Here is a 14,632-nt window from a genome sequence, read left to right as displayed (position 1 = left end):
GTACCTGAGAGTTGGGCTGGCTGTTGGGCATATCGGTGGGGGGGCCCCGCTCTGGGCTCCACGTGCCCGTCTTCTGGAACATCTCCTGGGCCCGCTGGGTCACCCAGGATGGGCTCTCTTTCATGCCACTTTCGTGAGCCATCCTGTGTGGGGCACAGAGGCCAGGGTGATGGTGGGCACTCGTGGCTTTTGCACCTGGCACCCAGCAGCCCTGTTCCCCTGCCTCTGGCCAAGAGGGACACTCACAAGCCTCCTCCTGGGTCCAGCTGGGTGGAGGGGAGGGCGTTCTGGCCAGGGCCCCCCTCCTGTGTTGGAGATGGGGGCTCCATGCGCTGGAACATGAGAGGTGTCCGGTTCTGGGGAAGCAGAGAGCAGCGTGTGTACACAAGGTGGCCGGGGGGTGGGGGGAGAGAGGACAGATGGAAGAGGGTGTCCCAGGCTGAGGCTTTGGTTTCAAGACTGCAGTGGGGAGGCTATGGAGGGTATGCTTAGCCCACCCTGGGGGTGAAATCCTAGAAGCCATTCTTGAAACCCACCCCTACCCTAAAACACATACACACATTCAAGTCTGATCCATCAGCGAGTCCTCTAGACTCTTCTAAATCCATCCATAACCAGATCACTTCTCACCGCTCCATGACCCCCGTCCTGGTTCTCATCAGTTTTGTCCAGGACCACTGCCTCCTCCCAGGCTCCCAGCTCCAGCCCTTACTCTCCAAGGCTGCCAGAGAGCACCAGTGAGCAGCTGCAAGAGATCACTTCCCACCTCTCCTGAGGCACCCTTGTGGCTCCCACTTCACTCTGAGCAAAAGTCAAATGCCCACAAACCCTGAATAATCCGTCCTGTCGCCTCCCCACCCTCGTCTCCTTCCCCTGCCCCTCTGCTCACTCTGTTCTGCCGTACTGACTTCCCTGCTATTTCTCACTCAAGCTCATGGGCCTCAGGGCCTTTGCACTGACTGTCCTCTCTGCCTGAAACATTTCCCCCTAGGTATCTGCTTGGCTCTCTCTCCTCTTCCTTCAAGTCTTTCCTCTGATGTCACTACCTCAGCAATGCCTCCCAAACTACCCCTTCCAAATCATATTCCCTTGCCCACCCCCTGCTTTTTCTCATGACACTTACTTTTTTCCGCAGTGCTATATAATTTCATCATCTATCATTGCTGGCCTTCTGCCAACTGGAAAGTCTGCTCTGCAGGGATTCTGGTCTGTTTTGCTCACAGACGCATACCCAGAGTTGAGAAAGGTGCCTGGCACATCATAGGTGCCCAATGATTAAAAAAAAAAAAAAAGTTTATTTGTTCTGCTTATTGGCTTATTTGACTGCACTGGGTCTTAGTTGCAGTACGTGGGATCCAGTTTCCTGAACAGGGATCGAACCTGGGCCCCTTGCATTGGGAGTGTGGAACCCTAGCCACTGGACCACCAGGGAAGTCCCCGCCCAGTAAGCGTTGGTGGAGCAAATGAGTTACTCCAGGTTATGTCTCCTTGGCATTGCCCTCCTTCTTCAGTGACCTGTCCTGGGGCCTGACGTCATCCCACTGTTCTGGTCAGTCCTCACGGTGACAAGGGAGACGCTGTCTCCCAGCCTGGGCGTCCCCAGAGTGATGGAGATCAGAAGGAGCGGCTGTCAGGGCTGGAGCCATACCTGTTCCTCGCGCATGGCCTGCAGCTTCTTGGCCTTGCTCTGCCGGTAATACTCCATGATCATCATGGCTGCGTAGATCTTGCCCACTGTCAGGTCCGTGGCTGGGGGCACAGGATGCGCTCGCCATGGGTGGGGGCCTCGGTATGCACCAACCCCGCCATCCCGAGGCCTCCTCTTCCCTCCCCCCTCTCTGTCCCAGGCCGGGCCTGGCTCTTACACTTGTGGGGGGTGACCAGCAGGTCCAGCGTCTTCTGGGACAGATTGGGCCAGATGGCCATCATCTCCTTCCGCAACTCGGCATCCATTTGTTGTTTGTCAGCTCCGCCTGTGAGTGGGAACAGAGAGGCATCAGCTGGCCTCTGGGGAAGCTGTAAAGCCATAGGCTCCTGGTGACCCAGGCTCTGGGCAGGGCCTAGCAGGGCCAGGGCCTTTGAAAGACTGTGTGGTAGACAGTCCAGCATCCAGAGGGACCGACCTGGTTTCCACTTACCAGCTGTGTGACATGGGTGTTAGTCTACTGTGCTGTGCCTCAGTTTGCCCATCTTTGAAATGGGGATGATGGCAATAGTACCTGCCTCAGTGAGTTGTCTGAAGATCAAAGTAGTTGATGTGCAGCATTAGAACTATGTCTGCTGTAGGAAGCTTGGGGTAAGCCTCAGGGAATAGTCCTGATAGAGGAGGTTTGTCCCTCAACCAAGTTTCCCCTCCTATGAATGCTGACCTTGGAACTAGCTGATGCTTGGTCCTTCACCCCAGCCATGGTGATTCCTTGTCCCCTCTGTCTGAGTACATGCAAGAGTAGCCCTTCTTGCCTTGCCTGGGATTGGCTGGGGCCATGAGTTCTTGCCGATAAGGTGTGAGGAGAGTGAGGTGCCACTTTGGGCATTTAATGGCCAGTGCAGAACCCTCCTGAGTCCTCATTCCGTCTGTCACAGCAACTGGTAACCCTGGGGACAGTGGTTGCCCACTCAGGCCTGGTCCCTAAGTGACTAATGAACAGAAGACCCTGCTGACCCTGGAAGAAATTCCCACATAATGCAAATGGGAAGTGAGTCTTTGTTGGTTCAAGACCTTGGGGCTGTTTGTTACGGCGGCACATTCTCATTCATCCTGACTGATACATCAGCCTGGACCCTGTTTCAACTCTTGTTTCACAGCCCCCAACACTAGGCACAGGGGTGCTGTCCTAACATTTACCAGCAGTTAGGGACATTGATGACAGAGCTAGAGAAAGGGTCTGAGGGCTTTCTGCTGGGCCAAATATTAGCCCTGTGGTTGCTGGATTATGGAAGGAGGTTCAGGAGATCTGGGGGAAGGGCAGGGGCCAGCTATCAGCCGGTTGAGTTGTATTTCAGTGTTTGAACAACCATCCAGGGGGGCCTGCTGGCTGAATAGCTGACCCACCCAGGCAACCGCAAGAAGCCCCTTTGCCTCTACTCTCTGTCCACCTCTTGTTGCCCACCATCTGTCCTCATGGCCCTTCCTTCTCCCCCTCCATCTTCTGGATCCCGCCTAGGACTGTCTTTGGACCTCCTGGGCAGTTTCTCCTTCTCAGCAGATGTGGGTCAAAGCACAGACATCTGCCAGGCACTCTGTGCTTTCACTCATCTTTCCTTGAGTGACTCCAGAGACAGGTGTCTTTATTTTGAGAAAATTTCTTTCAGAAGGGTCTTTTGTCAAGTCAAGCACAGGTCCTATTCCACAGTGAGGATTTGGAGGCAGTAGGGAGCTGAACCGCCTGGACCAGTGTAGTGGCCTCTGCACAAGTCCTCCCATACCCACCAGAGGGCACTCGTGAACATCTGAGGGCAGTCGCCTCTGCCGAGGTCCACCTCCCATAGCCCACCCATAGCCACCAGAGGGCGCCCATGAACACCGGTATCAGTCACATGTCTCCGGCGCTCAGAGCCCTCCAAGGCTCTCACCTCACCCAGGGTGATCTCCCCAAGTCCATAAGACCCTGAACCATCTGCCCTCATCTCTGCTTTCCCCTTTGCTCACTCTGTTCCAGCCACACCAACCTCCTCCATGCTCCGCAACCACGCCAAGCATCACCCTGCCTCCAGGTCTTTGTATAGGCCGTTTCCTCTGCCAGCATGGTCCTTTCTACAGGTATCGGTGTGGTTCCCTCCCTCATCCGCTTCAGATCCCTGCCCAGATCCTTTATCAAAGAGGTCTTCTAGCCGCCTCTCAACCTAAAGCAGCCCCCCTCTTCTATGCCTTTTCCTGGCTTTATTTCTCCACTCTGTACTTATCACCTTGCGCTGTTGCTCACCTCCTCACTGCGGGGATCTGTGGGGTCTAAATGTGCAGAGATCACTGGGGCCAAGCTGTGTGGGGGTGGAGCTGATGGGTGGGCCTGGACTCAGGTTGCGGGAGACCTTTCAAATAATCATCTGTTCTGTAGCTGGCCTTTCAACACCCTGGACACCAACCTATAACAGATTTTCTTTCCTCTAGGAAAGCAGTTGGAATTAATAGCTACATCTCCCATCCACAGTAGCTAAGTGAGGTGCCCGGGGCCTCTTTGGTTCCTTTTCAGAGACATGGGAAGGGAAAGAAGAGAACGTGACATTCCTGTGAAAAGTCACTTTTGTCTCGGGTGGAGAAAGGGAAGCCACTTATTGTTATGGACTGAATTGTGTCCTCCCAAAATTCACATTGACGCCCGAATGCCCAGTGTAATGGCATTTGGAGATGGGCCCTTCAAGGAAGTGACTAAAGTTATATGAGGTTATAAGGGTGGTCCCTAAGAGAGACAGACAGCAGGGGTGCATATGCACAGAGGACAGGCCATTGAGGATACAGCAAGAAGAACGCGGCCGTTTGCAAGCGAGAGGCTTCTCGGGAGAAACCTAACCTGCTGGCACCTTGATCTTGGATGTCCAGTCTCTAGAACTGTGGGAAAGTAAACTTCTGTTGTTTACGTACTGTCTCTGCTATTTTGTTATGGAAGCCTGAGCTGACTAGGATACCTGTTCTTGGTGAATCGTTTAGGCAGGGTCAAGGTTTCTTGCCCTGTTGGCACTGTCAGACGCTGAGGCTGGATCATTCTTGGTTGTGGGGCCGTCCTGTGCACTGCAGGATTTCAAGCACCCTCGGCTTCTACCCACTAGTTATCAGTAGCACCCCCTGACCCTAGTCCTGACAACCAAGCCCGTCCCCAGACATCGCCAGGTGTCCCCTGGTAGACACAATGCCTCTGGTTGAGAATCACCACCTTAGACTCCTTCTGCTTCAATTCACATGGAAATCTCTCATTCGGGATTGTTGTTCACATGGAAACACAGTAAATACCCTGCCTATGAATCTTTAAGTTGAGAACTTTTTCAAAAATGAGAACGTGTGTTCCATCAGTGTCAGGCCAGGTGTGAGCTAAACCGCAGCTTCCCTCCATGTCCTCCTGCTGAGATCCTCCAGCTCTGCCATCTCCCGCCTCCTCTCCCTCCGCCAGTCAGCAGCTCTTCTTGCCTGCTCACTCAGTTCCAGCCCCTGCATTCCACCCGTTATGCTATACTCTGTACTTTTTAAGGTACTATACTGTAGGAATGAAAATGTTTTTTCTTGTTTGTTTTTATATATTATTTGTGTGAAAAGTATTATAAACCTATTACAGTACAGTACTATATAGCTGATTATGTTCATTTGGTACCTAAGCTAGTCTTTTGGACTTAGGAACATACTGGTTTTATGAACACTCTTGGAACAGAACTCATTCATATGTAGGGGACTTACTATGAAGGGAAAATCCTTAGGGGACTTCAAGGCAGCTCTCCCTTGGGGTCATGGGATCCACTCAAGGCTGGATCTCAGGTATACTCCCCCTCCAGGGACGGAGTTGTTAATACTGGGGCTCCCAGGGCCTCCCTGGTGTCTCAGACGGTAAAGAATCTGCCTGCAATGCAGGAGACCTGGGTTCCATCCCTGGGTCGGGAAGATCCCCTAGAGAAGGAAATGGCAGCTCACTCCAGTATGCTTGTCTGGAGAATTCCGTGGACTGGGGAGCCTCACAGGCTGCAGTCCACGGGGTTTCAAAGAGTCGGACATGACTAAATGACTTTCACTTTCAAAGACAGAAGGTACCCCTGTGTTTGGGCATCAGTCCCCCAGAAACCAGTTGTGTCCCAGCATCTTCCCCTCCCCTACATCACTCTGCACACCCCTGGTGAGCCTTCTCTGTTGCAGGGTCCGTCCCATGCACGTGGCAACATTCAAGAGCTTCTCTTGGCACTTCCCTGGTGGTCCAGTGGTTAAGACTCCATGCTCCCAAAGCAGGGGGCTTGGGTTCAATCCCTGGTTGGGGAACTAACATCTCATATGTCACGTGGCCAATAAATAAATAAAATGTTAAAAAAAAAAAAAGCCTCCCTGGCATGCCAGGTACCATAAGGGCCAGCCCACTTCCAGTTTCAACAGCCAAAACTGTCTTCAGCCTTCCCTGGGGTGAACTGCCGGCACCCAGATAGGAAGAAGGTTTCTTCTCTGTAGGGTATTGAAGGCAACTGGCGAAGGAGGTGGTAAGATAAGATGGGAGCTCCTGCTGCCATCTCTGTGTTAATTTGGTCTGTTAGAACTGACAACAATTTCTATCAGTTCATCAAAAGCTTCCGCTTCTGCCATATGCTCCTTAATATGAAAAGTTGCTCAGGATAAAAAAGAAAGCCAAAAAACAAAACCAAAGCTGTCTTCAGACATGGCCAGCGATCTCTGGAGGCAGAATCATGCCTGGCTGAGAACCCCTGACTTAGAGTTTAAACCCCTGACCAGGATCCCCACCCCCTGACCCTGCTCGCTCTATCCTTTCCACATTTCTGGCCTTTGAACCTGTTACACAGCCTACCTATTTACAGTTTGTTGCCTGTCTCCCCACAACCCCCTTAGGGCTGGAGGTTCGTCTGTCCTTCCCTGCCATGACCCACTTGCTGAGCACAGGGCTGGGCACACAGCATGTGCCCAATGGGGCTCTCATTCAGTGAGCTGGCAGGTCAGATTAATGCTGAGCAGGGCCCTGTGGGACACCCAGGCATGAAGGCCTTTTTCCTCCCCCTAGTCTTCCAGGCAAGACTCCAGCCTCCTCGACCTTTCCTGAATTCCAAAGGGTGGATTCCAACAGTTGCTAATCAAGGGATCAGCAGCCAGGAAACCCCCTGAGGCAAGGTTAAAGGGGCTGGAGAAACTCATCAAGATTAGGAGAGGGCTCCCATTATAGCTCCGGAGAAGGCAACGGCACCCCACTCCAGTACTCTTGCCTGCAAAATCCCATGGATGGAGGAGCCTGGTAGGCTGCAGTCCATGGGGTCAAGAAGTAGGACATGATTGAGCAACTTCACTTTGACTTTTCACTTTCATGCATTGGAGAAGGAAATGGCAACCCACTCCAGTGTTCTTGCCTAGAGAATCCCAGGATCGGGGGACCCTGGTGGGCTGCCGTCTATGGGGTCGCACAGAGTCGGACACGACTGAAGTGACTTAGCAGCAGCAGCAGCAGCCCATTATAGCTCAGTTGGTAAAGAATCTGCCTGCAGTGCAGGAGACCTGGGTTTGATCCCTGGGTTGGGAAGATCCTCTGGAGAAGGAAATGGCAACCCACTCCAGTATGCCTGCCTGGAGAATCCCATGGATAGAGGAGCATGACTCAGCATCTAAACCACCACCACCACCTGAGACCCTGCACACACTCTAATGTTGTCAGCAATCCCACCCTTTCAAAACTTTGCAGAACTTTTGTTCAGTTGCTAGGCTGTGTCCAACTCTTTGCGATCCCATGAACTGCAGCACGCTAGGCTTTCCTGTCTTTCCCTATCTCCCAGAGCTTGCTCAAACTCATGTCCATTGAGTCGGTGATGCCATTCAACCATCTCATCCTCTGTCGCCCCCTTCTTCTCCTGCCCTCAATATTTCCCAGCATCAGAGTCTTTTCCAATGAATCGGCTCTTCTCGTCAAGTGGCCAAAGTATTGGAGCTTCAGCATCAGTCCTTCCAATGAATATTCAGGATTGATTTCCTTTAGGATTGACTGGTTTGCTCTTCTAGCAGTCCAAGGGACTCTCAAGAGTCTTCTCTAGCTCCACAATTCAAAACATCAGTTCTTTGGCACTCAGCCTTCTTTATGGTCCAACTCTCACATCCATATATGACTACTGGAAAAATCATAGCTTTCACTAGACAGACCTTTGTTGGCAAAGTGACATCTCTGCTTTTTAATACACTGTTTATGTTTATCATAGCTTTTCTTGCAAGGAGCAAGCATCTTGTAATTTCGTGGCTGCAGTCGCCATCCACAGGTAATTTATCCTAGCAATGGGATTTATGGTGGGGGTCTTGAGCCATGCGGTATCAGTGTGACCCCTAGAGGGGCGAGAGGCTGAGCAACTGAGGTCAGCCAGGCTTACATGACCAATTCTCAATAAATATGCTAGACTCAAAGTTCAGGTGGACTTGGGTGGTTGACAATGCTTCATACATGTTGTCACACGTCATTGCTGAAAGATTTGTGCATGTGACTCCATCGGGAGGGAGTGGAAGCTCCCTCTTGGTCTCTTTCAGACCCTGTCCAGGTGCCTTTTGCCTTTGCAGATTTTAATCTGTATCTTTTTGCTGTAATAGACCACACCTGTGAGTAAAACAATTCTTCTCAGTTCTGGGTTCTATCAAATCACTGAATCCAAGCCTTTTTTCTTTTTTTGAATCTTCGTTTTGGGCTATCCTGGGACCCCCAAACACAGGTTCTCCAGAGGAAAACAGCAGCTGGGATACAAAGGTATTATGTAGGGGCTTCCCAGATGGTGCTAGTGGCAAAGCCCCTGCCTGCTGATGCAGGAGACATTAACAGGTGCAGGTTCGATCCCTGGTCAGGAAGATCCCCTGGAGGAGGGAATGGCAACCCACTCCAGGATTCTTGCTTGGATAATACCATGGACAGAGGAGCCTGGTGGGTTACAGTCCATAGGGTTGCAGAGTCGGACGCAACTGAAGCGACTTTGCACGCATGCATGTACCAAGAGTGGGTGCACTGTTAGACCCATTTTACAGGTGCGGGAACGGTAGCAGGCAGAATTCTGAAGCTTACCCTTCTCTCTCAGCAAGATTCTGCTTATTCAATCAAATGATAGTCTAGGGATTGCTATAAAAGGACTTTGCAAATATAATTAAAGTCCCAAGTCAGTTGACTGTAAGTTTCAGAGCTGACCTAGGTGGGTCTTGTCTAATCAGGTGAGCCCTCTAAAAGCAGAGCATTTTCTTGGCAGCAGAGAAGTCAGAGAGACTTGGAGCACATAAAGAATTAGATGCATCCCCAGGAGCTAAGCATAAACTCTGGCGAGAAGCCAGAAATGAAATGGGGATCTCAGTCCTGCAGCCACAGGCAACTTAATTTTGCTAACACCCGAATAAGCCTTGGAATAAAATTTCCCCCAGAGCTTCCAAAGATGAGCCCAGCCTGGCCACCTTGATTTTGGGCTTGTGAGACTGAGGATGGAGAGCGTAGTTGAGTCTATCTGGACTTCGACCTACATACCTATATGCTAATAAATAGGTGTGTTTTAAGCTGTTAAATTTGTGGTCATTTGTTACATGGCATTGCTAGCTGATGCATGGGCTGAGGCTCAGAGCAGGTGAGGTCTTCTGCCAAAGTTTACAATTGAGGACAGGGCAGGTAGGTGGGCAAGCTGAGTCCACTTTCCCACATGATTATAAGAAAGCAGCTGCCCACGCTTCTGCTTCCTCACCTCCCTGGGTTGGGACCCAGACCAGTTTCAACCATTTGTGTGGGGACCTGGACCAGTTTCTGTCTCACTGGACCAGTTAGTTGCTCCGTCGTGTCTGACTCTTTGCCATCTCATGGACTGTAGCCAGTCAGCATCCTCTGTCCGTGGAATTCTCCAGGCAGGTATACTGGAGTGGTTTGCCATGCTCTTCTCTAGGGAATCTTCCTGACCAAGGATCAAACCCAGGTCTCCTGCACTGCAGGCAGAGTCAGTTTCAACCATGCTGATAAGCAAACAGTCTGGGGCAGGCAGAGCCACAACACAGACAGGCCCCAGGTCCAAACTAGACGCATGTGCCGAGATGCCTGGCAAGTCCGAACCACTTGCCTCTGACTTGCTGCATGAGAAAGAAATTAACATTGTGTGTCAGACAAGGGCCTGAGCCCTGACCCTTCCCCTCCTCCACTTATGCTGTTCCGAGTCTCAGCCTCACCCCTGATTCTTTCACTCGATTTGGGGGCACCTCCTGCTCTCTTTACTTGGATCCCCATGCTTCCTGGCTCTAACAATGTCTGTCCTCAACGTGCCCCTCCCCCTTGCCCCGCCCCCACCAGGCACTGTCTCACTGGAACCTGCTGGTCTCCCTCCCTGAATGTCCTCCTTCTGAGCAACTTCCGGCCTTGGAGCCTCCTTCCCCTCTTCTCCTCAGGGCCCTGGAAAGAACACATGTCTGCGGTGCGGCCTTCCTTCCTGGTGACCTCTCAGGGGCTTCAGCTGGGTGCAGCCCTGACCTCTCTCTTCAGCCCCACTGAGATTTCCAACCCTCTGCTGGACGATGGACCCAGCTCCCCACCAGCGACTCTCCCAACTTCCTTCTCTTGGGTGATCCATGCGCCTCTGTCCCTGCCCTGCTGTCTCATGAGCTGGCAAGTCGCATCCAGTCTACTGTTAGGCCTCTGAAACCCACTCTGGGCAGTCTACTTCAGAGCTGCCCTGGTCAAAGTGGTCGGTGGTGACCTGGCACAAAATCCATTGATCGCTCACGGTCCTCAATCTTCAGAGCTGCCCTGGTCAAAGTGATTGCGGTGACCTGGCGCAAAATCCATCAGTTACTCTTGGTTCTCGCTCTTGGTCACTCTTGGTCCTGGGCAGTGCTAAACACTGGAGATGCCTTTTAGGAGCCAGTGTTGCCCTGCTCTCCACCCACCTCCCTGGCCTCTCCTTTTCACTCTTTCTCGGCCACCTTTAATGCTGGGGTGGCCCCAGGCTCAGTCTTTGGGGGTCTCTCAGTTCACTCATCCCCTTGGAGAGCTCCTCCAGTCTCCTGGCTTAACACCTGTCAGCATTTGATGCCTCTTGACTCTACATCTCCAGTCAAGCCAGGAGGACTCACCATCTCACTTCTTTCAGAACCTTGGGGTGGGGGGAATGCCAGAAGTGTGAATTGGAGGGCCCCTTCTAGCCCCCATGTCCACGTGTCACTGTCAACACCAATGTTTTGCCCTCCCTTGGCCCCAAACCTGCTCCTCCTGTCTCTTCTCTCTCAGGCAACTGGGGCTGGGTCCGTCCTTTAGTTGCCGGGGCCCCACGCTTTGGGGTTGGCCTTTATGCTCTTTCTTTAAGCTCCACATCCATCCATCAGCAATCTGGTCGTTTTGACTCTCAGGAAATATCCAGAATGTAAATAATTCATATGCCTTCCTTCCAAGCCCCTATCCTGTGTTCCCCTAATTTATGTCAGGGGTCCTCCTAGCCCACGGGTCTACCCTGGCGGCTCAGATGCTAAAGCATCTGCCTGCAATGCAGGAGGCCCAGGTTGGATCTCTGTGTAGGGACGATCCCCTGGAGAAGGGCATGGCTACCGAATCCAGTATTCTTGCCTGGAGAATTCCATGGACAGAGGAGCCTGGTGGGCTACAGTCCATGGGGTGGCAAAGAGCTAGAGACGACTGAGTGACTGACACTTCCACCTTCTCCTAGCTCAGGCCTTTCCACTGTGGCCAGAGGGAGATGAGCCTGCCTCTGCTCACGAGACAGCGTGGCGCCCCCATGCGGAAAGTGCAAGTCAGTGCAACACAGCTCAGGGTGGGGTTGCGGAAGGGATCTGCACCCGCTGGTCCCTCTGCCCGCAGTGCTTTCTCCCCAGGTATCCACGTGACTCCCTCACAGCTTCCTCACGGAGGTCTCCCCCTGCCCCCTGCGGAAGTGTCAGTGTCCTCCAGGCTTAGAGAGGTGTCCAGCACACGGATATTTGCTGAAGCAGGTGAATCTGCCAAGTCCTCTGAGGCCCTGGCTCCATCCACCCCGCCACCCCCCTCCCCGCAGTTCCCATTCCTGCCCTTACCTTTGGCAATTTTGATGTCCAGGGCCGTGCGGATCAGAGCCATGAGGGTAGAGTTGAAGTGGACGGTGTTGTCATCAGCGACGGGCAGATCCATCCGCAGGAGCCTCTGCAGAAAATCAAAGGCAAGGGCAATCATTCCCAGGGACCCCTCCGCGATCCCGTAAGCCAGACCCACCCTACCCGGGGAGCCCCAGGAAGAACTCTGAAGGCAGCGGCTAGGGTGCCCCCACCCCTCAGGTTGCCTGTCCCAGGGCTCCGTTTCCTGACTGCCCCTGGTGACCCGTAGGGGGCGCACTGGGGACTCGCCTATGCTGCCCGTTCCTCACCCGCCTACTGGACCCTAGAAGTGGCATTTCCAGGGTTGGCCCGGATCCTTGCCCTGCCCCAGAGTTCTTCTGGACAGCTCCGTTCCATTCTGACCCCAAAGAAGAAGAGCACAAGCCAGATCGCAGCAGACATGCAGCAGCCAGGCAGAGGGGTCCACGGCCACAGCCGCTGGGAGGGCCGCCGGCTCCCCACCCCCACCCCCTGGCTCGGCCCAGACCAGACCAGATGGGCACAGACCACATCATTCCTCCGAGAAGCGGCAGGCAGGCGGCTCCCCGACTACAGATGGGGCGGGCCCCTCTCAGACATGCAGTGAGGCCATGACACATAGAACGGCGGACGGGGGCGCATGCAGACGGAATCTCGAGACTCATTCATAGCTCCGTGGAAAGTGTATCTCAGGGGCATGTCCGGGTCTTGGCTTTTTGTGCGATGGCATGGGGAAGGGGTTGAGAGGGTGTTCCCATGGCCCAGGGAAGAAAAAATTCCCTGTATCCCAGGCAGGGGCTCTGTCCCCCATGCTTGGTGGCATGGGAGAAGACGCTGGGCTGGTGTGCACCAGCCCAGGACGAGGTGGCATGGAGATGAAGATTGATGTCCACCAGAGCAGACACGGGGAAGCACAGAGTTGGAGACGGGGATGGGAATGGCAAACTCAGAGCAGAAGACAAAAGGTGGGTGGGGGCAGGGTGGCGAGGGAGGCGGTAGACAGAGAAACACACTGGGCCACTGTGCACAGCGGTGCACTGCACAAACGGCTCCCCGTCTCAGAAATCATGGATTCATGTTTAAATGACACCTTCCCAGCTGACAGTGGAAAAGTATCGGGTGGTCCCCACATGGGTGGATTCCAATATGTTCCCCACAGACAGAGTGTTCTGTGGAAAGGACGCTTGTTTCAAATTGGCACCAAGGTGCTTATGAACCCGTGGTGGCCCTGCACAGAGACCAAGAAGGAGAGGGCACTCTCCTCTCTCTTGCACACGCTCACACACACACACTGACACTCAGCCAAACAGAGATTGAGAGATGGACAACAGGACAAGCAGAAAAGGGACCGGTGCAGGGAGGGCTGGTGGGGGAAGGAGGGGTGCCCAGGGGGAGGAGGAGGAGTAAGGATGTGGGGAGGTGGTTACATGACACAGAAGGAAGTGAGGTGCACAGAAGGGGAGGAAAGATTCTCAGACACAGCGGCGGCCAAGGTGGGATAGGAGAACAGAATGATGGGACCATACTTTTTGGAGGGGTTGACTGTCAAAGTCATCCCCTGAACTTCGTGTGGATGAGTTGTGGGGGACAGAGCATCTGTCCTTGGGTGCCAAGGGAGATTCCAGGACAGGGGTCTAGAGGGGTGGCCCGGCCCAGCCGCCTGGCGGCTCCTTCAGCCAGCATGCACCACCCCCCAGGTCGGCCATGGTGCCTGCCCGCCCCAGGCCCCCGCCAAGGCAGCGTGCATGGCCTGCGTCAGGGTGCCACGGTCCAGGGGTCCAGCTGCGGCCCGCCTGCCCACTCTGGAACAATGGAGAGGCATGTTGGGGTGTCTTGGGGGGAGATGGGTGGCTTAGGGACAGAAGACTGGGGAAGCAACTCCAGCGGGCAAGGAAGAGGGGAGAGGCTCTGGGTGCTCCCCGGAAAGTCTCAGATGCCCCAAGGCCCTAGGTCAGAGATCAGCTTCAGCTGTGTACAGGGGACCATGAGACCTGGGGGCTTGAGATATAAAAGGTGGGGTCCAAGCCCCTCTCTGCAAGGTGCCTGCCCAGGTCTGGGCAATGGGGGCCACTCTGGGCTCAGTGGCAATACCACCTCTCAAAGTGTTTGTGTCCAATTTGGTTCCTGGGGGACCAGGTGCAAGGGGACTTGGGGGCTCCCCCCCCTCCCCACCCCGGCATGTTGGCCATAAGAGAGTCTCAAAACACCAAGACACACTGATCGGAAAGGACGGACACAGGAAACTGCTTAGAATCAAGGGACGGTCAGGATCCATTTACTTGAGGAGGAAAGGGGAAAAAAAGAAAAAAAGAAAAAGGAAAAAAAAGAAGAGTAACGCTGGAAAAAGAGACTCGGCTGGCTGTTCCTGGTCAGCACTGAAAAATCCCCAGTGCCTGGACGTCGGTGGTTGGCAAGGGTTAAACTACCTTGTAAGCCACTCTGGCCGGACACTTCTTCCCCAGACCCAGGGGCGGAGACATGTGTCTCAGCATCTGATACATGTCCGGGTAAGGCATGCGGCCCCTGGCAGCACCGAAAACAAAAAATGGAGGTGGGAACGGAGAACCAAAGGAAGGGTGGGTGGAGGGAGGGGAAGAAAAGGAAGGGGAAAAACCAAAGGGAAAAAAAAATCACACGAGCCGAAAAAATAGAGAGAGAAAGATGCAGAGAACAATAAAAGAGGTGTTTCAAATAAATAAAAAAGAGGAGAAAAAAATGGGAGAGGTAGTTAAAAAATATTATTTCACTGCTTATGAGCAGGGAGAGAGAGAGAAAAGAGAAAAGTCAGATTCACTTTTGACTCTGAGCTCTAGTTCTGGTGGAATGTGGATAGAATGGGCAAGGTGGGGGGCAGGGGGTGCTTCTCACTCAGAAGGGTCTGGAGCAATTCTTTGGTTT

The 14,632-nt window shown here is 53.4% G+C and overlaps 1 protein-coding gene across 3 annotated transcripts in view; it reads right to left on the bottom strand.

Moving 5' to 3' along the window:
• CACNA1A (calcium voltage-gated channel subunit alpha1 A) overlaps positions 1-14,632 on the bottom strand; it is a 248,549-nt gene that overhangs the window by 4,811 nt on the left and 229,106 nt on the right. For 2 of the 3 annotated variants that reach the window (XM_068980960.1, XM_068980959.1), the window contains 6 exons: positions 14,161-14,257; positions 11,699-11,804; positions 1,866-1,973; positions 1,649-1,749; positions 247-356; positions 5-143 (listed from right to left, as the gene is read on the bottom strand). In XM_068980960.1, the coding sequence (XP_068837061.1) occupies positions 5-143; positions 247-356; positions 1,649-1,749; positions 1,866-1,973; positions 11,699-11,804; positions 14,161-14,257 (661 nt within the window). The remainder of the gene's footprint in view (positions 1-4; positions 144-246; positions 357-1,648; positions 1,750-1,865; positions 1,974-11,698; positions 11,805-14,160; positions 14,258-14,632) is intronic. The other variant, XM_068980958.1, reaches the window with a different exon arrangement.

The sequence above is a fragment of the Capricornis sumatraensis genome, chromosome 9, assembly GCF_032405125.1.
Source record: "Capricornis sumatraensis isolate serow.1 chromosome 9, serow.2, whole genome shotgun sequence".
Taxonomy (NCBI): domain Eukaryota; kingdom Metazoa; phylum Chordata; class Mammalia; order Artiodactyla; family Bovidae; genus Capricornis; species Capricornis sumatraensis.
Note: the sequence above shows the minus strand (reverse complement) of the source record. Positions and strands in the feature narration are given on the sequence as shown.